General features: G+C 43.3%; 1 protein-coding gene and 1 long non-coding RNA gene across 2 annotated transcripts in view; one reads left to right on the top strand and one right to left on the bottom strand.

The window, feature by feature from the left end:
• The window catches only part of LOC141049375 (uncharacterized), a 261,995-nt gene that overhangs the window by 192,436 nt on the left and 42,499 nt on the right, over positions 1–27,060 (bottom strand). The gene's annotated exons all lie outside the window — the stretch shown is intronic.
• The window catches only part of LOC141049373 (polypeptide N-acetylgalactosaminyltransferase 3-like), a 49,229-nt gene continuing 33,998 nt past the window's right edge, over positions 11,830–27,060 (top strand). The window contains exons 1-5 of the mRNA XM_073545780.1: positions 11,830–11,968; positions 18,578–19,047; positions 20,970–21,142; positions 21,227–21,376; positions 24,663–24,888. Of these exons, the coding sequence (XP_073401881.1) occupies positions 18,593–19,047; positions 20,970–21,142; positions 21,227–21,376; positions 24,663–24,888 (1,004 nt within the window). The 5' untranslated portion in view covers positions 11,830–11,968; positions 18,578–18,592. The remainder of the gene's footprint in view (positions 11,969–18,577; positions 19,048–20,969; positions 21,143–21,226; positions 21,377–24,662; positions 24,889–27,060) is intronic.

Raw genomic sequence — 27,060 nt, 5'->3', positions numbered from 1 at the left:
TATTGGTCAGTGTATTGGGTGACATGTATATGTTGGTCTGTGGCATGTACTGGTCAGTGTATTGGGTGGCATGTATCGGTCAGTGCACTAGGTTGCATGTATATGTTGGTCTGTGGCATGTATCGGTTGGCGTGTCAGCATGTATTGGTCCGTGTATTGGGTGGCATGTATTGGTCCGTGTATTGGGTGGCATATATATGTTGGTCTGTGGCATGTATCAGTTGGCATGTCAGCATGTATCGGTCAGTGTATTGGGTGACATGTATCTGTTAGTCTGTGGCATGTACTGGTCAGTGTATTGGGTGGCATGTATCGGTCAGTGCACTAGGTTGCATGTATATGTTGGTCTGTGGCATGTATCGGTTGGCGTGTCAGCATATATTGGTCAGTGTATTGGGTGGCATGTATTGGTCCGTGTATTGGGTGGCATATATATGTTGGTCTGTGGCATGTATTGGTTGGCGTGTCAGCATGTATTGGTCAGTGTATTGGGTGACATGTATTGGTCCGTGTATTGGGTGGTATATATATGTTGGTCTGTGGCATGTATTGGTTGGCGTGTCAGCATGTATTGGTCAGTGTATTGGGTGGCATGTATTGGTCCGTGTATTGGGTGGCATATATATGTTGGTCTGTGGCATGTATTGGTTGGCGTGTCAGCATGTATTGGTCAGTGTACTGGGTGACATGTATATGTTGGTCTGTGGCATGTGTCGGTTGGAATGTCAGCATGCATCGGTCAGTGTATTGGGTGGCGTGTATATGTCAGCATTCTGGGTGGCATGCATTGGTCAGCATATAGGTTGACGTTTGGCATGTATCGCTCAGTGTATTAGGTGGCGTGTATTTGTTGGTCATGGCATGTATCGGTAGGGGTGTCGGCATGTATCAGTCAGCGTGCTGAGTGTCACTATATTGGTCGTGTCGAGCGAGTGTTGCCCTGACCCAGAAATTCATCTTGCTGTGCTTGTAGCTCTGCAGACGTGATCCACGACTGGCACTTGAGCAGTTACCGGAAGGTTACTCATCCCTGGTAAAGTGGTTGTAATAAAGCTCTGGGAACGACGCCAAGTAGGATGTGGATTCATTTTATGTTTTTTTTTATTACATTACAGTGGGCACGATGCCAGGATTGCAATGTATACAAAAAAGATGTTCTTCAATGCCTACAGTATCTTCTTTAGCAGATTGTGCCAGTACCAACATCTATATGTCCATAAGTAAATCGAGGGTCTCATCACTCAGTGTTCCTCTAATTATTATGTTATCATCAGTTTTGTTTCTCTGTAAATTCATGTTTGTGAGCAGAGAGAACCCAAGAGGATTAGTGACTTCTCCATCAGATATCTTAATGGAACACATGGGACCCCAGCGTGCAATCCTACAAACAAAGCTCTGGCCTGTTCCTCCTCTGTTCTTCATCCCCTCTGCAATTGGTGTATGGTCTGTGGTTTGTGATGAATTTCTGCTTGGTCAAGAAACTAAATAGAAACTAGACTTTTATTTTCATTTTTCAGCCATACCAGTGAAGATTAGAAACTATGTAATATATCTTATTAGTGAATAAGCCATTCCTCACTAATCAGTCACTTCTTATCGCTCTGTACTGTCATTCAAAAACTGCACAGATCTGTTTTCAGTGAGGGATCAAATTACACCTGCTGCCCATAAAAGTCTATGGAGAGGGAGGGGGAAAAAGCTGCATACCCAAAGACAAACTGCTGAGCTTGTAGTAGGAAGGGGAAACGCTACTACAAATTCAGCATACAAGTCACATAAAGGACAGAAATAGTGCTATTCTTTGTACACACAGGGTGGCTTATCCTGAAAAGTTACTTGAAAGTACGGGTACACGATATTCATAGATGAAAACATGTATCCAATATAGATGTCTCGTAGGAGCTTTAACATTTTTATGGTTCAACGGGGTGTTATCTAGAGGCACCTACTAGGGCTTATCAGTAATGTATGCTGCCCTGTAAGTAATTGAAAATACAATTTATTATAAAAAATCAGCCATTCAAGTTTATAATCTTTAAAATAGCTACAAAAAACAATAATAGTATTATAGGGGTTTTGTAGAACCTATAAGCAGCCCCAGACTATTCATTTTAATTGAAAGCTTGCTGAAAACATAGTTGTGCTATACCCAGGGCATTAAAGGGACTGTTCAGTAGTGTTTTGGCTATGCAATCTAAGAGCAGAAGGGCTGAGACCCTGATTCCAGAGATGTGTTGCTTATTAGGCTGTGTGCTGCTCTTTCAAGAAAAATTAGTGTTTTATCAGCAGGAGATTATCACTGCAGGACTAGGTGTCTCCTGCCTCTTAGTCAACCGCTCTGTGTAGCTCCACCTCCACCACATTGATTGGCAGCTTTCTGTCAATTTACAGTGTGCACACAAAGCGGCCAATCAGTGGTGTGGGCGGGGTTATAAACAGCTCAGCATTTTGCGAGCTCTGCTAGATCTGCAGCAGAGAAAACTAATTCTATCACAACTAAGTGATACATGGCTGGAATCCGCTATGGCTTTCATAAAGTCATCAGTGTGCACTGAGATTGGCACACACTGCTGTTTCTGGGGATTCACATGTCAAGACTTAGGCTATGTGCACACGTTGCGGATTCTGCTGCGTTTCCGCAGCGGTTTTGGCCCTGCGGAAACGCAGCAGTTCCGTAGACATGGTACAGTACCATGTTACCCTATGGCTTTTCAAAACCGCTGTGCTCACGCTGCGTTTTTTTCCGCGGTTTACAAACCGCAGCATGTCAATTGTTTGTGCGGATTCCGCAGCGGTTTCACACCTTTAACATAGTAGAGGTATGAAACCGCAGGGCAAAACCGCAGGCTGATCCGCAGGAAAACCGCAGGTCACTTTACCTGCGGTTTTGCCTGCGGATCCGCGTGGAAAAACCCGCAGCAGAATCCGCAACGTGTGCACATAGCCTTAAAAGCTAAAAAAAAGATATACACAGTATTATAAAAACATGAAATGAGAGACCGTGACTGTTGTGGATGGTCGAACCAATAGGCTGAAATTGATTCTGCTCAATATTAATATTAACATATTCATTATAATTATTATTTCATATTCGCTTTATCACATATTATGAGCAGAATTAAGTATGCTAATATCCCCCTATATACCGTATAAGCACACACATAGCGCCTCTCTCTCTCTATATATATATATATATATATATATATATATATATACACACACATGAGTCCACACTGTCACACAACCTGTAGGAAAGGCTAAGTGCATCACAAAGGGATAAGGGCAAGGGAACCAAACACTAGGAAAGGGGGGAGTGGAGACCCCTAGGCAGACCTAATGTCACCCTGTCTGTTCTATCATCCCTATATAAGTTCTGCACCTATAGCCGAGCAGGATTCCTAATCCCTGCCTGACCATGGCGATAAGCCCTGCATCAGGAAGGACAGGATAGCGCTAGTCATTCCCCACTACCACTAAAGACAAAAGGGATAAGCAAACAAGGGAAACACTTAGCTTGAGTAGACTCAGAGAGAAACACGGACGTCCTCCAAACACCAGAGAGGATGATAGCTGACTGCTATAGCTCCAAGCCTCAACAGGGAAATGGAAATAGCAATATCAACTGCAACTTTCAGCAGCCAGCTGGAAGTTATAAACAACCCTAGTCCAGGTGTGTCAACTAGAGCCGGGGAAAGGGTCCTAGAGTCAGAAGGCCCAGAAACAAGTCTGCAAAGCAAACTGCTGAGACCTGCAGTCGTGACACACACAGCCCACTACATCATACAGTATGAGCCCCGCACCTAGCGCTTCTATATACAGGTTGAGCCCTCACATAACCCACAATATACAATATGAGTCCCCACATAGCCTCCCTTTATTCTGTATGAGCCCCCATATAGCCCATCTATACAGTTTGAGCCCCCACATAGCCCGCTATATACAATGAGTCCCCACATAGGCTCCATTTATTCGGTATGAGCCCTCACATAGCCCCCTACATACAGGCACATGTTCAATACACATATAAAAAGTACAACACATACTCCCCTTGCTCCTGTTCCCCCAGCGCTCCGCTCCGATGCACTGAGAGGTGATGTAGTGACATCACTGTATCTGCTGTCTCAGTAGTAAGCGCTGATTGGTGGAAGAAGGAGTCGGCTGTTCCGTCCTCCACCAATGTATTCACCACTATCCGTATCCTGAGAATGCAGATAGCGGTGATATTGAGAAGTGGGATACCGGCTTGGGAGGGCATGGTGCGGCCTGTGGGCTGCTGTTGTCAGCCATTTTGCTGTCTCAGTCCACAGGCCATACTGGAACAGCCAGGGAGCCGGCTGTGGCCGGTGGGATGCATTTTGCCCAGGTCTGCTTTGATCCTAAACATTTATGCATCTTGCAGTTACATTACCATTTTGGATCTGCAATTTTGTTCTTTTGGTTTTTTTTTAAAATTGCCAAATCTCACACAAGTGACAGATTCATGCAACCTGCATTTACATCCATAACAAGATAGTTGCATGCGATTTGCGATCAGTAACAGAAAATTGAGCACATCGGGAAACGTTTGCGATTTGTGCTGCCTTCTCCTAGTCTCAGATGTTTTCAGGTCCGTCTGTCCCGGCAACTTGACTTTTTATATTTTTCTTGACCGCTTCTCAAAAAATCACGAACTGACCATATTTTTTACTGACACATTAGATGACCCTAATAACCATTGAGATTATAAGAGATGCACATCTACAGACGTAATTTCATTGCGAACTGTACAAAAAGGTGATAAATGCAGCCGTAAATATTGGTGGAAGTCTCTCCAGCTTCAAAAAAAAAAAAAGTCAGACACATCAAGTTTTTAATTCCGAACAAAGCAAAAAGTGCCCTATTTATGCGGGTTGTCCAGGAATTTCGGGACGGTTGGCAACCATGGCTTGTCCCTCCCAGTAATGCATGCTGGATGTGAGGTCTGTGAGTCCAGGATGGCACCGGTTCAGCTGTCTTCCTGTCTTCCCTTTGAGATACAGGTCCATTGTAATCTCCGTGCCGTGGACATTGATGTTGGTTGCCCGTGTGGATTCTCTCCTCCCTCCCCGGCAGATTCTGCTGTAGGTTCTTTCCACTCTCTGCACTTATGTTGCCTGTGTGTAATCCCGTTCCCCTCCCCTTGCCGATTCGGCACTGACTTCATTCCTCTTACTGCCTTTGTGATCTCTCCTCTCTTTCTAGTACTAATTGGCTTCCTCTGCTTTGCTCAACCACCTCCTCTCCCTGCTGTTTTTTTTTTAAACAGGTTTTCCAGTTCTTTAGGATTTGCCATCAAAATTAGATTAGTGGTGTTCTGACTCTTGGCGCCCTCACCGATCTGCTGGTTAAAGGGGTCCAAGCGTGGCAGCCTCTTCAATGCTTTTATTACGCCTTACACTAGAATACAATGCTTTTTAATAGCGGCTGCTTAAAGTATGGCGGTGTTTTGCATGGAGTTATGTAAACAGTGAAGACGCTTGCGGCCCCTTTAAACAGCAGATTGGCAGGGACGCTGAGAGTCAGACCCCTACAATTTAATACTGATGACATATCCTATTGCAAGATGACCGAAGCTTGTAAGTTTCACCCTAAAACTACCAGAAATTCTCTGTCGTAAAAGAGACATAGGATAGAGAATAACATTCTGATCACTGGAGGTCTCACCGATGGTCTGAATGGATCATAGATCAACCTCGGCTCCATTCATTGTCCATGATACTGCCAGAGTACAACACTCCCCTATTTCGGCAGTCCCAAAGACAATAAATAAAGTGGAAGTTGAGCACATGGACCTCCGCTCCAATATAGACTTGATTGTAGATCCCATTCTCAAGGTCCCAGAGCCCAGTCTTGGGATTGCCGAATATTCCAGTGGTTGGATTTTTTTGGATAGGGGATAATTTGTTAATTTGGGAATAACCCACTAGAAAGTCCCGAGGCAAGATCACATTAATACCTTCTGAACGTTATAGGTTGGGTTCTAAATTAGGTCATCACATACCTATGCATAGAAAACCCATCTACAGGATAGGTCAATAGCAGATTAGGTCAGGTCCCTCACCCGGTGCCCCCACCAATCTGCTATTTTTTGTTCCACTGGGGGCCAGCAGAAACTTTGTGGAGCATAGCGCTACCGAAAATATAGTAGAGGCTTCTCGCTACTGCTGCACAGTTCTTAGTCTTTTGCATAGAAACTGTGCTGTAGTTGCTGGCAGCGGCCCCTACACTTTGGGTTGTTGGACTCCTTCTGATCTGCTACTGACGATCTGCGTCTGGACAACCTCTTTAAGGGCCCATGTAATTAGTATTAAAATATTAGCACTGAACTGTGCCCCCCTCATTTACAGAGGGTGCCAACAGCAGCTAGATGTTATATAGCGGTTTAACCCCTTAGATTCTGGGTTCTGTCTGTGGGGGGTACATGACAGATCTATACTCTGAAATACATTTTGCATCTATATATGGCATCTTGTGTTAAAGGTAGTATGTCAGCTTGCAAATGCTCTGTATGTCTATGTGCACCAAGTTATAAAGCAGGAAGAGGTGATGTAAATTTATAATTTGTGGGAAAAGATTCAGCATAAACGTGTATTTTATCCGTTGAAATTCCTGCCCATTCTGGGCTTAGGAGTGCAGTGGGCTGTCCTAATCAGTGATTGACAGCGATCGCTGAATGGAAACTTATACAGGGAAGGTCATCAGTCATTGATAAGACACTGTGTTCATGTGACAGGTCCTCTATGAAGTTCATTCACCCATGGTGCAAATATATGTCATGTAGTGGAAAGGGGTTAATGCAGCCACATCATGAACCACCACGGATTCTCTGTCTTCACCTATCCATGTCTGCTGTTCACTCGCCCATGTGTGGGGCTTGCGGTGAGAGCTCGCTGCACGTCACCCAATAAAATAAAGACTGCGGACTGTGGTGGCATCATTCTGAGTGTAAGGTGGCAATGGGGTGCATCAATGTGTGGGGGGCATTTTTAAGATGTCATACTGTGTGGAGTCCATAAAATGGGTGTTAAACTGTGTGGAAACACAGGAGCTTTTTTAGGTGCACTAATTTTGGGTGGGCTCACAGAACAAACTTGGCAGGGTTAGTCTTGTGGCTTAGCGGTAAAAAAAAAAAAAAATAGCCACAACGCATTGTGGACACCAGTTATGGTGTCCCTCGGGGCTTGAAGGTATGATATACAGATAGATATCTGCTAAAGTTGAGCAAAGAGATTCTGGGAACCCTGGTAGTCCATGGGCACCGGCCCAGAGCCCATGCTGATGTCCTCCTACCTTCCAGTATCAGTTGGGCCTCTTATGATTAGTAGGCCCGGTATAACATCATCGTATGCCTGACACCGAGCCGACTTATTAGGAGAGGTGCTAGAGATGCTGGGAGGTAGGAGGAGGTTCGCAGGCCACAGACCTGACCGCTGGCCCAGGGTCCTGCTCAGCTCTAATATCTGCATGTGAGTCAGAGGTAATTATAATACCGGCGTCTCCTGTATGCCTTTTTTCATCAATTCATTATCCCTTTTATCCGGCTACTTACACTCTAAAAATAAAAAACTTTCATTTCGAGAAGTTGGCTAATTGTGAGTGGGTCAGCTTTGTTAATCTCAAAGGACTTCAGTCAATGGTGTCTTGTTGCTTAGCAACCCTCCTACCCATCTCTGACTGAGCAAAGGGAGTAACGGCATTGTTCCTCTCTCTCTCTGCCGTTCATTCATTTGGTCCGACCGCTCGCTGAAACTCAACTGTGGTGTTTCCATGGAAACACAATCCAGGTGTGATCCGCACCAGCACTTACTATTTTATACGGTATGCCCAGGATCATCGGGAGAAACTAACGGATTGCCTCGAAAAAGAGATGAAGAAATGTTGGGTTCTTAAAGGGAAATCCGTGAAGAATTCAATTCAATATTTCTGTCAATAATTGCACAGATTTTATTCCGCTTTACACTAAATTTATAACCTTTAAAGGTCACTAATCCCTACAGTAAAATTGTTACCAATAGTCGTGAAGAGGAAACTCCTCCACGCTTCGCGGCTGTACAGGAAGCAGGATCATTTGAAGCGATGGCCGGGGTACCACCACAATGCAGGGAGACCGCAAGAAGCCAGAATACATTTACATAGTATTTACAGTATATATGTATATACATGGGTGACTAAACACCGCAGTTCTTCACTATCCCACGTCTGGGTGCTGCCGTTTTTTGCTGTATGTATATGGAGGATACTTGGTCGGTCCCCTGACTCTTGCTCCCGTTAGCCATATCAGTTTTGTATGGTGCTACTTTTTTGAAAATATAGGTATATAAGACCTACATGTTTGGTATCACTTTAATCATACTGACCTGAAACAAAGCCCAAAAACAATGGCATAATTGCATTTTGTCGCCTAAATTGTGACACCTTGCACAATTTGAGATTGCATTAAAATTTGGCATAAATTAATGAGTCAAATTAAGCAAACAAGTACATTTTGTAAATTTAGATTACACAGTCTAAGGCCTGTTTCACACATCAGTTTTTTTTGTTCAGTCAAAATCCGCTAAAATGGCGCATAGCGGATCCGTTCCTGTACTGACCACAACGTTTGTCACCAGACCGTTATTTTAACGGATCCGTCAAAGGAAGAATTTTAAAGGAACCGCTGCCTGGGGGGGGGGGAGAGAGAGGTGGCGCCCCTGAGGCTCAGTCGCCACAGAGGTACTGCACCTTCTCCTAAGGTGTAGTGCCCCACCGCCTAGGTAAGTTGGGAACTCCTTTCCTCACTCCAACACCTGCATCCCACACACAGGATAGTTCAGCACTGATCACTTTGCGGCTCTTGCTTAGAGGGTAGCAGAGCACCTCTGGTGATTCCTTGCTTCGCAATATGAGATGTGCTGGGAGGTGGGTGGAGTTAGATATAAAAGAGTGGGAAAGCTTAGAATTACAGGTCAGTCTGACAGAAGGTCAGAGGAGTAGGAAGTCACTCAGACAGGAGTGAGGATCCCTGGAAGAGGCATGGAGGAAGGAGTGCTGCAGCTGCCTCAGTGACCTGAGCCAGCTGGCAAGGGAAAGGAACAGAAGGAGAAAGACGTAGAACTGCAACCTAAGCTTCCATAAGAGAGAGAAGGAACAGCGCGGAACAGGAGAACAGAGAGGAGTTGTGGGTTGGAAGTGGAACCCTGCCTATAGGTTCTCAGCTCAAGGCCAGGGCCCGGTCCCCGAGGTTGTATGGACACTTATGGTTCTGCAGCAGACACCGGTGGAGTAGTTGGCTGTAAATGCACTACTCCCATCTAAGACTTGGGACACAACAGCAACACGGATAGAGAGCCGGGATCCAGGAGGTCCCTGATCAGGCTACAGCTGTCTGTCATACAAGTAGAGTCGTTAGGAACATCTGACAGGAGGAACTTCAGAGTAACCATGGTACTGGAGCTCTTCACACTAAAAGGCTCAATAGAGGAGTCGTTCAGGAAAGGTACATGTTGGTGGAGTGTTGGAGAGGAGAAGCCTAACTTGCCCGGGAGGTTGATTGAGTCTCTGCCCCGGAGGACACGGCTTGGAAGCGGGCACCAGTGGTTACCAAGACCTGTGAGTAAAGCGTTGAAACTGCAAGCCCTGGTGTCTTCCAGTCATTGTGCGCCAACACCGTTAGCACCGCTACATCTGGGTATCATCTTTTACACTACCTGCGCCTGCACACTGCCCTGGGGCTACAGCTTCACCTGTGGGGAGCTATACCATCTATGCTGCAACACACCATCAGCCCCAGAGGATCTGCACGCAGTGTTGGTTTAACATCTTGCTTGCTAAACACAGGTGGTGTCACGAACTATTCTATTTCATTAACTACAAACCACCATTGACATTGGGCGCCCAAGGCCACGGACCGGGTCACTGCTGCTGTGACACATTCCCCTGACACCGGCCCGGTACCGAGTACCCCACAGCTCTGGGTATGAGGGCGACAGAGAGAGAGAGAATTTTTCAGCAGCCAGAACAGAGTTTAGGGTTAAATTTCCGGCTAAGTGAAGTCTTTCGGGCAGGCGCAGTGAGAAGTGCGGATCCTGCCGCCCAAAAAAACGTTGCATGGTCCGTTTGGGCATGTCGGCGGGCGTCAAAATTTTGGTGGATCCGCAAAAACCGGATCCAACGGATGGCCATCCGTCAAGATCCGCCGGTAATGCAACTCAATGGGAAAAAAACGGATCCGCCAAGAAAAATGGCAGATCCATTTTTTTTTGCAAAACGGTGGATTTCGACTGATGGACATAAACGGATGTGTGAAACAGGCCTAAGGTGTTAAACCGCATCGGAAACCGCACAAAGAATTGACATGCTGCGGATTGTAACCCGCAGCAAAACCGCGCGGAAAAATCCGCAGCATGTGCACTGTTTTTTTTTTTACCCCCCCCATAGGAAATAAAGGTACTGTACAACGCAGCAGAATCCGCAGCATGTCAACATACCCTCAGTGCATTACACAACTACTTCTGATACCCCCTGACTCCCCACGTATCACCCATAAATACCTTTTTTATTCCTCCCGCGCTGTATGGTAATATGGTCGGTCTGATGTGCCTGGCTTATTGTCCGTTTCTCCCCCCTTCCCATACACATTCTTTGCTGTGAATATCACAGATCGCGTAGAGTTTTCGCGTGTGCGTATCCGAAAGGCATCTCGCGCATGCGCAGTATGCATTGCCCAACTGTGGGCAAAGCCAAAAAGTGGTATTGTGCCTGAATACGCCATGGCTTTCTATGTACCCGAAGTATTTTGCTGCCATTTCTGTGTTCCCTGACGCCAGAAGCCTTTCAAAAGTGCTGGAGAGAAGACCGGAAGAATAGCAAAGTTAATCACTGAGGAAAAAGTCTTCGCTATTCTTCCGGTACATAGAAAGCCATGGCGTATGCTATTCACAGCAAGGAATACATACAGCAAGCCGTGGAGGGGGGGAGAGACAAAAACTAACCTACGCCCATCGGACCGGGCCGAATAGATTAGCATACAGCGCTGAAGGAATAAAAGGTATTTATGGGTGACATGTGGGGGGTCAGGGGGTATCAGAAGTAGTTGTGTAATGCATAGGTGACACTGAGAGTATGTGCACATGCTGCGGATTCTGCTGCGTTGTACAGTACCTTTATTTCCTATGGGGGGGGGGGAAACAGTGCACATGCTGCGGATTTTTCCGCGGGTTACAATCCGCAGCATGTCAATTCTTTGTGCGGTTTCCAATGCGGTTTCACATAAACAGACTTATCAAAGAGCATGAGTCACTTTGATCATGTTTCCTCATTTTAAGATTGGCTAGAATATACATATACCCTTGCCGACTTGGTGCATTAAATGGCCACCGATCAGCAGCCGTTTTATAGCCGGTGTAGACAGGCAGGCCACACCTCTCATGCACACAGAATGTTCAGTAATATATCGTTCTGTGAGCGTAGGCTGTCCTTGTTCTTGGCAGCACATCTCCTGATGATGTGCTGCCGAGAACAATGATTTTTAAGCAAACCAAAAGATCATTTCATTCAGTGAGCGATCATTTTGCTTGTTTATTGGGTGATCTGCAGTCTTTTTGCGCTGCGTGATTATTGGGAAATGAGCATTCCTAGGAATTCTCATTCACGAGAATCGTCCAGTGTGAATGAACCCTAGGTTTGCACTTTCTATTAGTTGACAGTTGTAGTAAAGCTGACAATTCTGTAATGCTACCTATATAAACGTGCAGGTTTTAGGAGCCACCTCCTCTTATGTCACCTGGATCCAGAGGAACAGGTGAATCTTTTGCCAAATCCTGAAGTTGTGATCATTTATCCTCAGTGTCCTCCTCCTCATATACTCAGATCCTGCTCCACCATCAGCTTCCTCACCTATTAGGTGCACCTGAGTGTTGTAACACCAGAAGCCGTCCATTGGTGGGAATTGACCATCTACTTCTCCATTACTGTAAGTACCACATTTCTTATAAACTTACAAAACTTTTCTATGCTCTCTGTTAATCATCATTCTATCTCATATTATATATCAGTAAATGGCAATTTTTCTTTGAAATTGGGGGGAAGACTATAACTCCCATCGTACCAGCGAGTTGTAGTTTCTCAATCTCCGGAGATCTTGCGATTGCTGACCATTAAAATACCCTGATTTTGTTCTTCTCTTCATATAAGGCACAATACAAGTCCCTGACGCTTGTTTATTTAGTGAGATTTAATTAACTGTTGTGAACCTTCTCTTTACGTGCCACAAGTTATTTGTATGTACAGTCAACAAGACAGATAGAATCATTGTGGATCGTGGGTCCTCGTACCATACACCATATGACTGTCAGCTTCTATTTAGATGATGATCTGTGTTGGAAGTTCTGTGAAAGAAAAAAAAAAAAGAAACAAAATAGTGGTACATTCTGCCCTATATTTGTAGGGAAAAACCCAACAGACCCAATTATATTGTATTTAATATAGTCAATAGGGTCAGTTTGGTGCTGTAGGTATCTGTCATGCCAGTGATTTGGGACTTGGGAGTAGAACAATGAAATCAGAGATCCAGAGCAAACAATAGAAATTCCAAGTGCAGATGTGATTAGAGTCATAACTTGTCCTACACCGGACGTCCAGAGATGTATGGTGTGAGTTATTAAAAAAGACACTGCTTTACTACATAAAACGGCCTAGATGAGTAAAAGCTTTAATGAACCAACTTTTTTTTAAATTACCGCCTTCTTTGACATCTGAATATTGGTGTATACTCCAACAGAGAAAAATAAGAGAGAAAGCTGCTAGCTGCACTCTCAAGTAAGATGGCTTCTTCTGCTCCCTGCCGTAATTATTCTTACCGTAAAACCTTCCACCGCTCTCTTTTCCACGCATTTTGTAGCTCTGCATTTCCCCGCTTTGAACTCTTCTCCTCCTCATCCCTAAAGTCCCAAGCACGTACATTTGAAACTTGAGTGCCTACAAAAAACATTCATGCATCTTCCACATTTTTAATTCCAATCAGAAACTATGGTGGCCTGCTCCAAGGAACATTGGGGACAATAAAACTAACTACTCTCGGGAATGTTAGGTAAAATAAAACAAGTCCCAGGCATATTGGGAAAAATAAAACTGATCCTAGTAACGTTCGGGACAATAATACTGATCCCAGGAATATAAGGAACAATAGAACTGCTCCCAAGAGCATTGGGGACAATAAAACTGCTCTCAGGAACATTGGGTCAATAAAACTGCCCTCAGAAATGTTGGGGACAATAAAACTGCTCCCAGGAATGTTGGGCACAATATAACAGCTCCCAGGAATTTTGGGGACAATAATGCTTCTCCCAGGAATGTTGGGGACAATAAACTGCTCCCTGGAACTTTGGAGATAATAAAACAGCTCCCAGGAATGTTGGGTCAATAAAACTGCTCCCGGGAATGTTGGGGGCATTTAAACTGCTCCCAGGAATGTGGGGGAAGTGTTTGGCACATTTGTGAGTTTTTTCTAACTCCTCTATAAAGAATGTTCTGCTTCCCTGATCTTTCGCCTAAAGAGCGGTCTACTCAACTACTTTTAATGAATGTATCTGTATATGATTTAGAGTTTCTGGAGTAATGGAATTCCAGGTTGCCATTTTTGGAAGGATAGTCCCTACTTTTGAACTGACTTCCCACATACCTTTTTACTACTTAAGCTTAAATGGATTGTCCAGTAATTGGATATTAATGACCTATCCAAAGGATAGATCATCAATATTAGATTGTTGGGCGCCCATTTCCTTGTTACCTCACTGCTCAGCAGTAAGCAGTTCCATCTGCGACCATGGACTATCAGCTTACAGAACCAAGACACAATAGTTCCATGTATCATGTAGTAATTGTTCTTGAGTATTGCAGCTCAGCTCACAATTCCTGCAATGGGAGCAGAGCTTCAGCACCCAAGAACGGCAACAACCGGGGATCTTCCACACAATGGAACCATAAGTGTCATAGAGTCTGACATCCAAAAACTTGTGAGGTATACTGGACCTCTGCCGGTTTTGTCCTGTTACATTTTTTGCTGAATTGAACTTGCTGGACTTTTGTCATTTTTCAACCATTCTGTAATATTTTTTTTTGGTCTGGATCTGTTCCCATTTCTGGCAATAATATGTATAGGAACACGCTGCTGCCACTATTTGTCATTCTTGTTTGATATAGCGTTTTATTTATATAGCGAGTCTCTTGATTGGGAATTTTTAATATCAATGTGGGTAAAGTATAAATCATATTATTCTTTTTAATTAAATTCCCGACTGTGCAGAGCTGCTAAGCCACGAATTACCCTTATTTACATTTTTTACCTTCCGCACAATTACAGAAATTACACACAATCGAAACGCAATTTGATACAAATTTAAACCTATTCTTAAGCATTTTTTCCTTTTTTTTTTAAACCCCTCCTCTAAAGACAGTGTAATATATTGCATTGTATAGACCAGCAGGGTGGCTTTTTTGTGCACTTTTCCATCAAATAATTTTAATCACAAAAGCAATTTGCAATGGAAAATGATTCCTGATAGGACTGATGAAAGTGATCATTATTGTTGGGAAAATGATCTTTTTTTCCTTTTTTATTGTTTTGTTCTTGCAGATGTGCTTAGGTTGGATCTCCTTGGATAATCGAAGTAATTTGTTTAACATATCTTGAAGGCACATATATTAAGCCCTTGGCATCACCGCCAATTTTAACCTTTACAACAGCATTTATTTATTTGTCTTTTTTTTTTTTGTTGTTTAAATTTTATTGTCGCGTTCCATGAAGCATAACTTTTATTTTTTCGTCAACATAGCCTTATGAGGCCTGAGATTTTTTTTTTTTTAAGATTAGCTGTATTTGTCAGTAGAATCGATTTAGTGTACAGATAATTTATTAACAAACTTTGATTAATTAATACTTTATGAGGAGGAATCTCATTAAAAAAGCAATTCTTCCATTGCTATTTTACATTTTTTATTTTCTACGACATTCACATGCTGCACAAATAAAGCGTTAACTTTATTCTGTTGATCAGTTCGAATATGACGATGCCAAATTGTTATAGTTTTACTACTTTGTCCAATAATTACTCTCTTGAAAAAAAAAAATCACTTATTTTAGTGATGCCATATTCTGAGAGACATAGGCAAAACAAAAAAAGAAACTTTAATTTTGAATCTTTTTTTTTAAACATTTTTCTCCGTTAAGTAAAATTGTCATGTTAGCTTTATTCTGCAGGTTGGTACGATCACAACAATACTAATTTATACAGTGGGTACAGAAGGTATTCAGACCCCTTTAAATTTTTCACTCTGTTTCATTGCAGCTGTAAGGGGTTGAGAGTTTTACCTCTTTAACTCTCCATGTTATTATTATGTGTATATATATATATATATATATATGTGTATATATATATATATATAATATATTTTATACCGTTATAGCGTACTAATGTATATTTCATGTTGCTGTATTATTTATATAGTATGTGTTATGTTTCTGCACCATGTACTTGGTAGGGACAGTGCAGTTTGAGTTATGGTCAATAGATAGGGCAGAGTCCACTACTTGGTAGATTTAGCTGTAGTACACATAAGAGTTAACTGTAGAAGGGGTTAGCTGGGAAATAAGTCAGGAAGGTCTTCCTGAAGTAGTCAGTCAGGGGCCTGACCCCTTTGTGCTTGGGTGGGCTATATGCCCAAGCTGCCTAACTACCCTTTGAAGCATATTCCCAGCCACCCAGGGTGTACACAGAGAAGAGCAAGGTGCAGAACCAGCAGTAGAGAGGAAAAGAAAGGAAGGAAGCAGAGGAAGATTGAAGGTCACCGTAAACGTGTAAGGGCAGGTCACTCCAGAGTGTGGTAGATAGCTACATGGGCTGAATCTCTGATGTCCGGGGCGAAACGGGCAGGAGAGCGCTTCACCGTGGTGATGCTTTACAGGGAAGACACTGAGGGGCCATCTGAGATGCTCCGTCCTGCGGAAACACTTAGTGACGCAAGGAACAGTGAAGGGAAAGATGAAGTAATGTTCCGTCTTTACTGTGATGGAAATGCTGGAAACTACATGGATGAAGTAAATGAATTTTTTCAGTTAAGAGTTGCCCTGGAATGTGTCTCTATTCTTTGTTATCCAGGATCAGCTTTAAGTCAGCGCAGCAACGAAGACGCTGACAGCACCGTGAGTAGTGAGTACCATGCACGAGAAGAAGTATCGTTTTCAGGTAGAAGGAGGCCAGGGTATAGAATGCCTGAGATACTCAGCCACGACTACTGCCCTGGCCGACCTTTACACAGCCATTTGGTAAATTCAAAAAAGTTCATTTTTTTTCTCATTAATGTACACTCTGCACCCCATCTTGACTGAAAAAAAATGTAGAATTTTTTGCAAATTTATTAAAAATGAAAAACTGAAATATCATGTGGTGATAAGTATTCAGACCCTTTGCTCAGATGCTCATATTTAAGTCACATGCTGTCCATTTCCTTGTGATCCTCCTTGAGATGGTTCTACTCCTTCATTGGAGCCCAGCTGTGTTGAATTAAACTGATAGGACTTGATTTGTAAAGGCACACACCTGTCTATATAAGGCTGGTTTCACATTAGCGTTGAAACAACGCTGCGCACTGCGTCGGTAAGTCCCGCCCCGATCCGGCTCCCTGCCCGCCCCATCCGGGATCACCGCCTACTATCGCATTTGCACGCATGCGATCGGCGCACCCTATCTTTAGCATAGAGTGCGCAGATCATGCGCTGCCAGTGTGAAAGTAGCGTGCTGCGCACTTTTGACGGTGCACCGTGCGCGCCGAAATGCGTGCAAATGCGATAGTAGGCGGTGATCCCGGATGGGGTGGGCAGGGAGCCGGGGCGGGGCTTACCGACGCAGTGCGCAGCGTTGTTTCAATGCTAATGTGAAACCAGCCTAAGACCTCTCAGCTCACAGTGCATGTCAGACCAAAGGAGAATCATGAGGTCAAAGAGACCTGAAAATGTCTGTACACCAACGTTCACCATCCAACCTGACGGAACTGGAGAGGCTCTGTAAGGAAGAATGGCAAAGAATCCCCAAATCCAGGTGTGAAAACTTTGTTGCATCATTCCCAAGAAGACTCATGGCTGTACTAGCTCAAAAGGTGCTTCTACTCAATACTGACCAAAGGGTCTGAATACTTATGACCATGTGATATTTCAGTTTTTCTTTTTTCATAAATTTGGAAAAATGTCTACATTTCTGCTTTTTTCAGTCAAAATGGGGTTTAGTGTACATTAATGAGAAAAAAATGTGCTTTTTTGAATTTACCAAATGGCTGCAATGAAACAAAGAGTGAAAAATTTAAAGGAGTCTGAATTCTTTCTGTACCCACTGTATATTTTTTGTGTGTGTGTTCTGCTTGTGTGTACCGTATTCTAATTTCCATCACATTTTTTTTTCTCTTTCTGTAGATAAAGTCATGTAAGGACCTGTTTTATTTGTGGGACAAGCTGTAGATTTATACTGGTATCATTTTTGGAGCACAAATGACATGTTGATCACCTTTTAATTCTTTTTGTGGTAGGAGGCATGATCAAAAAACAATAAATGTGTGTATTTGAACACAAAAAAACAGAAACAAAGACAAATTGGATATAATTTCACACAAAACCCCTGTGAAATGGTCCAATTTTGGATAAACAGCTTTGTTTCAAGCATGTGATGCTCGTTCAAACTTACCTGTGGCAAGTAACAGGTGTGGGCAATATGAAAATCATACCTGAAACCAGATAGAAACGGGAGAAGTTGACTCAATCTTTGCATTATGTGTCTGTGTGTGACACACTAATCATGGAGAAAAGAAAGAGGAGAAGAGAACTGTCTAAGGAACCAAAACTGTTGAATTATGTAAAAAATATATATCTAAAAAAATCCTTTCTCATAGAGCATATAGGAGAGTGCAGGTGAATGAGTGCTCCTATGTATGGGAGAGTCTGCTGAGATGGAGGCTGGCTGAACGATAACTGAAAGCGTCATTTGGCCAACAGGCATCTAATGTGTATGGCCAACTTTACTTAAGGAGGAAATAGAATGGAAACTTTCCATTATCTACTAAACACGTCCTGATATAGGATGCATGAGTAGGGAATCCCATCTCTAGTCACATTCCTATAATTTGTGTGACTAGAGTTCATTCTTTCCAACGATAGAGAAATGAAGACATCAATGTCCAGAGGATAGAGGGTTGCCCTTATTTCTAACAAGGAGCAACAACGTGGGTGAAGGCAAAAGGCAAAGAGTCCTCCTGACCCAAGATGGTAGAGTAACATGAACCCATAGCAGGAGGATGAATTCCAGTTTTGGATTTTATATAAGACCCCCTTTGCTGAATTGCAACCACCTTCCCGGCCATTTATCCATCCATCCATCCTATTTGTAGGTTGCTTTAGACATTTGTAAGATGATCCATAAAATCAATGATAAAGAGGACACTCGGGAACTTATTACTTACGCTTCATTTTACAGATCTGCTACGAAATTGACAGACATTTGGATAAGTTTATGCTATTGACAAACTTCTCTATCTACAGACTTAAAGCATCAGCATGCCCTGTGTTAAAAGACTAATATTACACCGCTGGAAATCCATTGTGGCGCTACTAATAATTGCGGGATATCTATTAAAACAAAACAAGCTATTCGATAAAGACGTAAACGTCATGAAAAAGTTGGATGATGAAATTGAGGAAGCAAAGTTTTTTGACGATTTTACTAACGAGTTCTTGTCAAGCGTGAACTTTTATAATCAGGTGGACAGTAGAGAAGAGATCTGGTGTTTGCCCGGTTACTACACCACAGAAGAACTCCAGCCCTACCTTGTCCGACCTCCTCAGGATCCTAAGGCTCCCGGAGCTTCTGGAAAACCCTATAGAGTTCTCAATCTCAGCCTCAAAGAAAAGAAGGAACAAGAAGAAGGACACATGAAACACGCATTTAACTTATTTGCCAGCGATAGAATCTCACTACACAGAGAACTGGGACCGGACAGGAGGACTCCTGAGTATGTAGTCGTTTTTATATTCTTTGCATGTCTATATGTATCATGTAGTCAGATTATGTTCTGCTATATAATGAACAATATTGTGCCCAACTTTAAAGGCACCTTAATAACCAATAAAACAGGAGTATCCCATCTCTTATTTACCTGTCTACCGACCAAGGGATTGACGCTGGAACTTTTTCGGTATGCTTTTTTGACCTATTCATTATATTGCATAAGAACTTATTGTCGATCTTTTATCTTTCATTACTTTAGAACAGATTTCCATATTTAATGCAAGAACAGGTTAAACATCTGTTAGATACCGGTATATTTGTATGGGGTTTCTTTTGGTTCCAAACAACAAAAAAATCTGCTAAAATTCAGCATACTCTAGGCAGGTTTTCCATATGTCCAGCATATCAGTATAATGATTTTTAATTTTTTTTTTGCCACAACTGATGTCCTAATGGCATCAGTTTTCTTCAGCCTTTTTCATCAGTTCTACAGCAGAACTGCTGAGCCGGATCAAAAAAGGGAAAAAAGGAAACGTAGCTTTTTCTGATCCGGCCGATTGAAGGGTTGGTAGCAAAAACTGATGAACATGAACAATATCATAGCAAAGTATAGACTCCTCCATTTCACCGCCACACCGGATTGATAAAACAAAGGGTGACCGGATGAATGAGAACCAAACATTAGTGTTGTTTATTGTGACAAATAATGTTCATAGTCTGGAAAATTGTGCTGCCCTAGACATCTACTGATTTTCAGTTCTCAAAAGGAATTTGTCACAAGGATTTCACAACACAAACTATTTATATGTCCATGTAGCTCCTTCAAAGACAAGTTCAGCAATACCTTTACATGGTCAGTCCGTTCTTGTATTACTGAGAAATCAGCATTTTAATTGATTTGCAAATGAGACTGGAGAGTTATAGTAGATCTGAAGCCTCTGTCACTCCAGCTCTATTCCCCACCCAGCACGACTTCCTCCAGCTTGATTAACAGCCTATTAGCTGTGTGATTTGAGAAAAATGAGTCGTCATTCAAGCAGGAGGAGCACAACACTGGGTGGGGAATAGAGCTGGAGTGACAGTGGCTTCAGTTCTATAAATAGCAGACTCATTTGTGTATCAAATCAAATGCTGATTTATCAGTAATGGAGGAACTGATTGGCCATGTAAAGGTATTGCTTGACTTCCTATGAAAGTGTGTGCATATAAATCAATAATACTCAACTTTCCGGCAACTTGTAGTTCCCCTTTCCTCCATGCTCTATGTTGATGCTCACAAACGTCCTTAAAGGGAATATCTGGGACGTTAAAAGAAAAAATGTACCTAAGCACTAACATGCAGGGAGGTCTGTTGTACCCGGCACAGAGTGGTCACTGACTTCCGCTGACGTCAGGTCAACAGAGAGGTTTTTTCTTTTCTTGTTGACAGAGTGGGACTACTGGTGTCATGCTGATTGACAGCCGGCTTCTCTCTGCCTTATTGGGGAAAGCCGGCTATCAGCATGATGCCACTAGTTCCGTCCTGTCAACAGGAAGAGAAACTGCTGTTTTGTTGACCGGGAGCAGCTGAAGCGCCATCAGGAGTGGTCAATGACCGGTGCCGGGTACAACAGGCAGGTAGTTGCCTCTGTTAGCAACTTAGGCACATTTTTGTTACAGTCCCAGATATCCCCTTTAGCGTAATAAAAAAAAGAATCTGTACTCTATCAAAAAATAACATAGATGGAGTTGGGGGAGGAGGGGAATGCAGCTGCAGCTTGTCACTCACTTTATTTTTTTATATGCCAGTGAGAAGAGGGGAGCACACGGATCAAAAAAACATAAAGGAACCACTCGATAGAAAGAATGTTCAAAGTCACCCTTTTATTTAAGATGGAAATTTAGGCCTGTCTAGAGAACCACTAAGTTTGTGATTTGCTTCCATAGGTGTATTGTGCAAAAGTTCAAGCGCTGTCCTCCACTGCCCACAACCAGCGTCATAATCGTGTTCCACAATGAAGCCTGGTCCACGCTGCTCCGCACGGTGCACAGCGTCATGTACACATCCCCTGCCATTCTCCTAAAGGAGATTATCATGGTGGATGATGCCAGTACAGATGGTAAGCAGCTGATATCAAAAGGCAAATATTGAAGAAAGGTTTTACTCACTGATTGATTTAATGATTTTTGCTTTTCTCTGACAGAGCATTTGAAGGATGCACTGGATGACTACATGAAACAGTTTCCTATTGTGACAGTGGTCAGACAGAGAGAAAGGAAAGGTCTGGTTTCCGCTCGTTTGTTGGGTGCTTCCATAGCAAGAGGACAAACGCTGACTTTCCTGGATGCACATTGTGAGTTTACATTATTAAAGAGGAGATCCGGAACCAAATGTGAATTTCATACAAAATTTATATCTAATTCAATAATCCAATCACGTTTCTAATACACTTCAATTACAAACTGAAGTGCAGGGGGGCTGCATTATATTCTATAGGGGGGTTGCATTATACTCTGTGGGGTGGTTGCATTATACTCTATGTGGGGTGCATTATACTCTATGTGGGGTGCATTATACTCTTTGTGGGGTGCATTATACTATGGCAAGTGAATTGTACTACATGGATGACTATGGCTGTGCATTATACTATATGGAGCACTATGTGAAGTGTATAATACTATATGGAGGACTGAGGAGTGTATTTTAATATATGGAGGACTATAGGGAGTATATTATACTATATAGAGGACTATGGGGCATATTATATTATATGGAGGACTATGGGGTGTGCATTTTACAATATGGAGGACTGTGGTCCACATTATAATATATCGAGGCCTATGGGATGTATTATACTAAACAGGCAAAATGCTGCATATTCATCAAGTGATTGGATTGTTTATGCCAGAACAAAAATCATTGTTCTCAGCAGCACATCGCCAACGTAAACGGCAGGTGTGCTGCTGATAATGTGGGGAAGGTGACTTGATGGACAGACGTGACTGGTAGAAGGAGGGGACGGTTTGTGTACAAGAGACGGAGATTGACAGGATAGAAGGGTGACAGCTGGGAAAGGTGGATAGGAGAGTGCAGTACCCAGAAATGACCACAAGATGGCAGGGGGGAGTAGCTTAGGACTCAACATCAGCTTATGGCTTGAGAAACGCTTAGTCATGGGGGGCGGGGAGATAGGAACCCAGGAGGGGAATTCCTGGTGAGAGAGGGGATAAATAGAACAGGATAGGGTTCCAGGGAGGCTATTCCCGGGAGGAGCTCGATAGAAGACGGTGAAGAGAGAAGAGCTCGACCAGGGGACGGACAGCAAAGAGACAGTCAGGGGGGTGGCCCTAACCCAACGGACCGCAGGACAGACGAGGCCTGGGGGTACCGATTGGACGACGACCTCGGGCAGGTGAAGCGCTGGCGGTAGATTGGTCTAGGACAGCCCCAGCGAAAGATCCGCGAGGGACGTTACTTCGACTGGAGCAAAGGTGCAGGTACCCGGGCCTGGAGACAGAGAACTGTAAACTGGCTGCGGTGCGTGGTTGTGGTCGTCCGGAGGACGACGAATAAATCCGGAACTGTTACTGTTGAAATCTGTCTCCGCCTCGTCCTTGCATCACCTGGTGTCTGTGTCGTCCGGACAGGGTAAGCAGTGGACCACCCCCCAACCCGGCCCCTACCACAATAACATGATACTGTATGGGGACAGATTGATCTATTAGTGATTGTTCTGTTCCCATCATTGTACCTCAGCTGGTGTAAAGAGGCCAGGAAACAAGCGTTGAGCTATTTCAATATTGTTGATTACGCTTGTTTAGCGGCCTGAACTCAGCGCATGTAACTACAACCAAAATGCTTCTGTGTGATGTGCAATATGTTAGCATTTGGGGCCCCATTTTAAACTTTGCCTAGGACCCTACTTTGCCTAAAACCGGCCCTGCATGTGCCCATTGTCAATTCCGACACATGCTCAGTATGCACTCCCTCCTCTATACTCCTTTGAATGTGCATTGACATTGCGCTCGCTCGCCAGGTCTGAGGAGAAGTGACGAGCCACAAGAGAGCGCACTGTCAATGTGCACTGAAAAGTAGAGAACAAGGCAAGCAGGGAGAACAGAGATCAGTCCCCAAAGCAGAGAAGTGACGAGCCACAAGAGAGCGCACTGTCAATGTGCATTGAAAAGTAGAGAACACAGCAAGCTGGGAGAACAGAAATCAGCCCCCCGAAGCACTGACATGAGACTGTGATCGCAGCCTCGGGAACCCTTATGAGATCTTGTTTGAGTATTCTAGTGTGAGGAGATGGCCACTTACTAAATATTATAGGACGAATGGGCGTAGAGTGGAGTCCACAGCTCTAAGAGATAGACTTTTTCCAGCACTGAGCACCGGTTACATTGATATTATTGTGTTTTATTAGCTATTTTCTTGCTGTGTTTTATTAGTGATTTTCTTGCTCATCAGTTCATCCTTAGGAATCAGTAGGGATTTTTTCATTGAAGTACATTAAAATGGCTGGGCTCACTAACTTCCATGTGAGCACTGCACATATATTATGGTGCAAGGTGAAAAACTATTAAAGGGGTTTTCTGGTTTAGCAAAGCCAATTTTTTATCAGATCTATTGCAGTTATTAAATTAGGAAGCTGTAATTGACCTTGTATAATTTTGTGATTGTTGATGCATAAAAACAGATGCTATATGGATGTTAAAGATATCAATTCATTTGGCTGATCATATGGATAATTTTTCATTTACTCATCTGAATTTACCTTTACTCGGACAGTCCATGAGCACTGAGTAATGCTAAAGTACCATCGAGGTGCCAGCAACAATGCTGTCAAGTGTGTTAGCTCTAGAGGCCACATATGGTGTCTGCTGAGATGATCCTGTCCAAACTTGCTACAGTTTCCTTATCGCCATCAGGTACAGTGTCCACATCAGTGCCCGCCATGGCTTTCCCCATAATTAGGCAGTGTCCCTGTGGTATTTAAGAGAAAATACAGTTTTAAAAGCTGTCCCCGGCTTTTAGAGAGAGAGATCTGTCAATCAACTGGAGCCGGGTGGGGAGAAGTTGGCTGGCGATGACATCAGATTAGTCAGGTCTCTCCCTATGGTCCCCAGCCGACTTTTCAAAATATTTTTACTCTGAATCTCGGCAACATTTCAGAGTAAAACATACGTGGCTGCAATCGCGCAGCCAGACTCTGATTCATTCTGCCCGTGGATCGGGCAGCATGAATCTAATGACAGGTTCCTTTTAAAGGGAATTTGTCACCAGTTTTTTTCCACCTAACCTGAGAGCAGCGTAATGTAGAGGCAGAGACCCTTTTGCCATGTAGTCCCTCCATATACATGAGTTCTGTATAACCCCACACGGATTGGCAGCTTTCTGCCTATGCACAGTGTACCCTGAAAGCTGGTGTGGGCAGGGTTATACAGATAACTAGTAGATATGTAGCAGGTACAATAGTGATTGTATTAAAATGACAGCAAGCAGCTCAGTAAGTAACACATAGCTGCAATCAGGGTCTCTGCCCCTACATAATGCTGCTTTCAAATGGCGTACCAAAAACCTGGTGACATATACCCTTTAAATTCATATTTAATGTGGGCAATTCTCTCTTTTTTTTTCAGGTGAATGTCACAATGGATGGCTAGAACCGCTGCTCGCAAGAATTGCTGAGAAAAACAACGTAGTAGTGTGCCCGGATATTGCTAGCATTAACTTGGACACTTTCGAATTCATCAAATCTCCTGAGAGTTTTCATGTTCGCGGGGTGTTTAATTGGGCCCTGATATTTAAGTGGGATGACATTCCTAGATCGGCAAAGTCAAGACTAAATGAGACAAACCCAATACAGTAAGAAGCAGAAAGATTACCTTGATCTTATATAAGAATTACCATAGATTGTTTAAGAAGTTCTAAAAGAATCACTAATTATAAGTGTATGTTAGAGACGGTAAAGGAAAAAAATGGCACTGCAACATGATGCTGAATTTTGTCAACCAATTAAAACACCATTCCAGCGTTTTTGTATTATTGCACCGCTGGGGTGGTGCCTTTAAATGCAATTCCGCTTCAGTCTGTCTCATACTCACCTGCCGCCTTCTTCCTTTTTCAGCATCGATTCACTCGATCTCCGGCGGTAAGTAACCTGCCGGAAGCGCCAGTGTTTCGTGGAACGGTGCAGAGGTCACTTTTCCATACAAGTCTATGAGCGCCTCGTTCTGGCCTTGTTGTGGCTCTCATACACTTGCATTGAGCTCTTGTGACGTAAATTCTGACTTCCGGACAGTCGGAAGTTACGGGCACAGGATGGCGCTGCGGGATCGGAGCAGCGTCAGTAAAAGGGGAAACCACCAGAGGGTGAGTATACAGTATGACCAGGGGAAGGGGGCTTACATTTAAAGCACCACTCCAGTGCTGGAAAAAACAACCGCTGGAGTGGTGCTTTTTTTTTTTTTTTTTTTTTTTTAAAAGGGTCTGGTATTTGTCTTTCCGACCATGTTCTTCCTGTGACCATTGGGCCAATTTTCCCTGCTAACACTAGAGGTAATCAGGAGACGTTCAATAGTAGAAGGAATGGATCCAGTAAGGAGTGGGCCTCTTTCTAAAGGCACAATAGTGTAATATATACAGTATATCCACGGTGATGAGTGCTGTCTAGCCAATTATTATGGATGCCCCCTCCATGTCACACCTCTTCCATGCCCCTTGATGATGGAGAATCCCAGCATCAAACACAAAAACATGGAGGCGCTGCTTTTCAGGAGATTCCAGGAAGCTTCCATGGCACCATGGAGATTTGTCAATTTTTCTGAGCCATAAGGTCTCCTTTTTTTCTGGTAGCCTTTTTACAAAGGTTGCTAGTCTGATCTATAGGTGTAAGGAGCATTGTTAAAAGCACTAGTTGCCATGTAAAAAGGCTTCCAATCACCAGATGAATGGCAATCACCTGTTCATCGGGTGAAATTATCTCTTTTGCAGCACAAATAATCATCGTTCTCAGTGATCATCGTACTCATACTGCTGAGAACCATGACAGCCTATGCACACTGATCGCTCTAGTACATACCGCTCACTGTGCATAGTTTGCTTTGGTCCGCCTATTTAAATCAGAATTCAAGCCACCGCCAATTGGTGGTGAGAGAAGACAAGAAGAAGGCTGCTGCGGGTGTTGCAATGTGTACTTTGTGGGGAAAAGTTAGCGCGCGATGCGCTCCGTCCCACAATAGAAAATAACAGTGGCAGCGTCTACTATGATGTCTATACCGCAGCCTCAAAGTGTCTACCGTGATAAATATACCGCAGCCCATGTCTCCTGTGATGTATATACTTCAGCCCAGTGTCTCTGATATCTACAGCCATGGCCAAAAGTTTTGAGAATGACACAGATATTATATTTTCACATGATCTGCTGCCCTCTGGTTTTTATGTGTGTTTGTCAGATGTTTTTATCACATACAGAAATATAATTGCAATCATATTATGAGTAGCAAAAGGTTATATTGACAGTTAGAATGAGTTAATGCAGCAAGTCAATATTTGCAGTGTTGACCCTTCTTCTTCAGGACCTCAGCAATTCTCCCTGGCATGCTCTCAATCAACTTCTGGATCAATTCCTGACTGATAGCAGTCCATTCTTGCAAAATCAATGCTTTTATTTTGTCTGAATTTGAAGGTTTTTGTTTGTCCACCCGTCTCTTGATGATTGACCACAAGTTCTCAATGGGATTAAGATCTGGGGAGTTTCCAGGCCTTGGTCCTAAAATCTCTATGTTTTGTTCCCTGAGCCATTTAGTTATCACCTTTGCTTTATGGCAAGGTGCTCCATCATGTTGAAAAAGGCATTGTTGATCGCCAAACTGCTCTTGGACGGTTGGGAGAAGTTGCTCTTGGAGGACATTCTGGTACCATTCTATATTCATGGCTGTGTTTTTATGCAAGACTGAGAGGGAGCCCATTCCCTTGGCTGAGAAGCAACCCCACACATGAATGGTTTCAGGATGCTTGACAGTTGGCATGAGACAA

This window comes from Dendrobates tinctorius, unplaced genomic scaffold, assembly GCF_039654945.1.
Source record: "Dendrobates tinctorius isolate UK_male_01 unplaced genomic scaffold, ASM3965494v1 ptg000143l, whole genome shotgun sequence".
NCBI lineage: Eukaryota > Metazoa > Chordata > Amphibia > Anura > Dendrobatidae > Dendrobates > Dendrobates tinctorius.
Note: the sequence above shows the minus strand (reverse complement) of the source record. Positions and strands in the feature narration are given on the sequence as shown.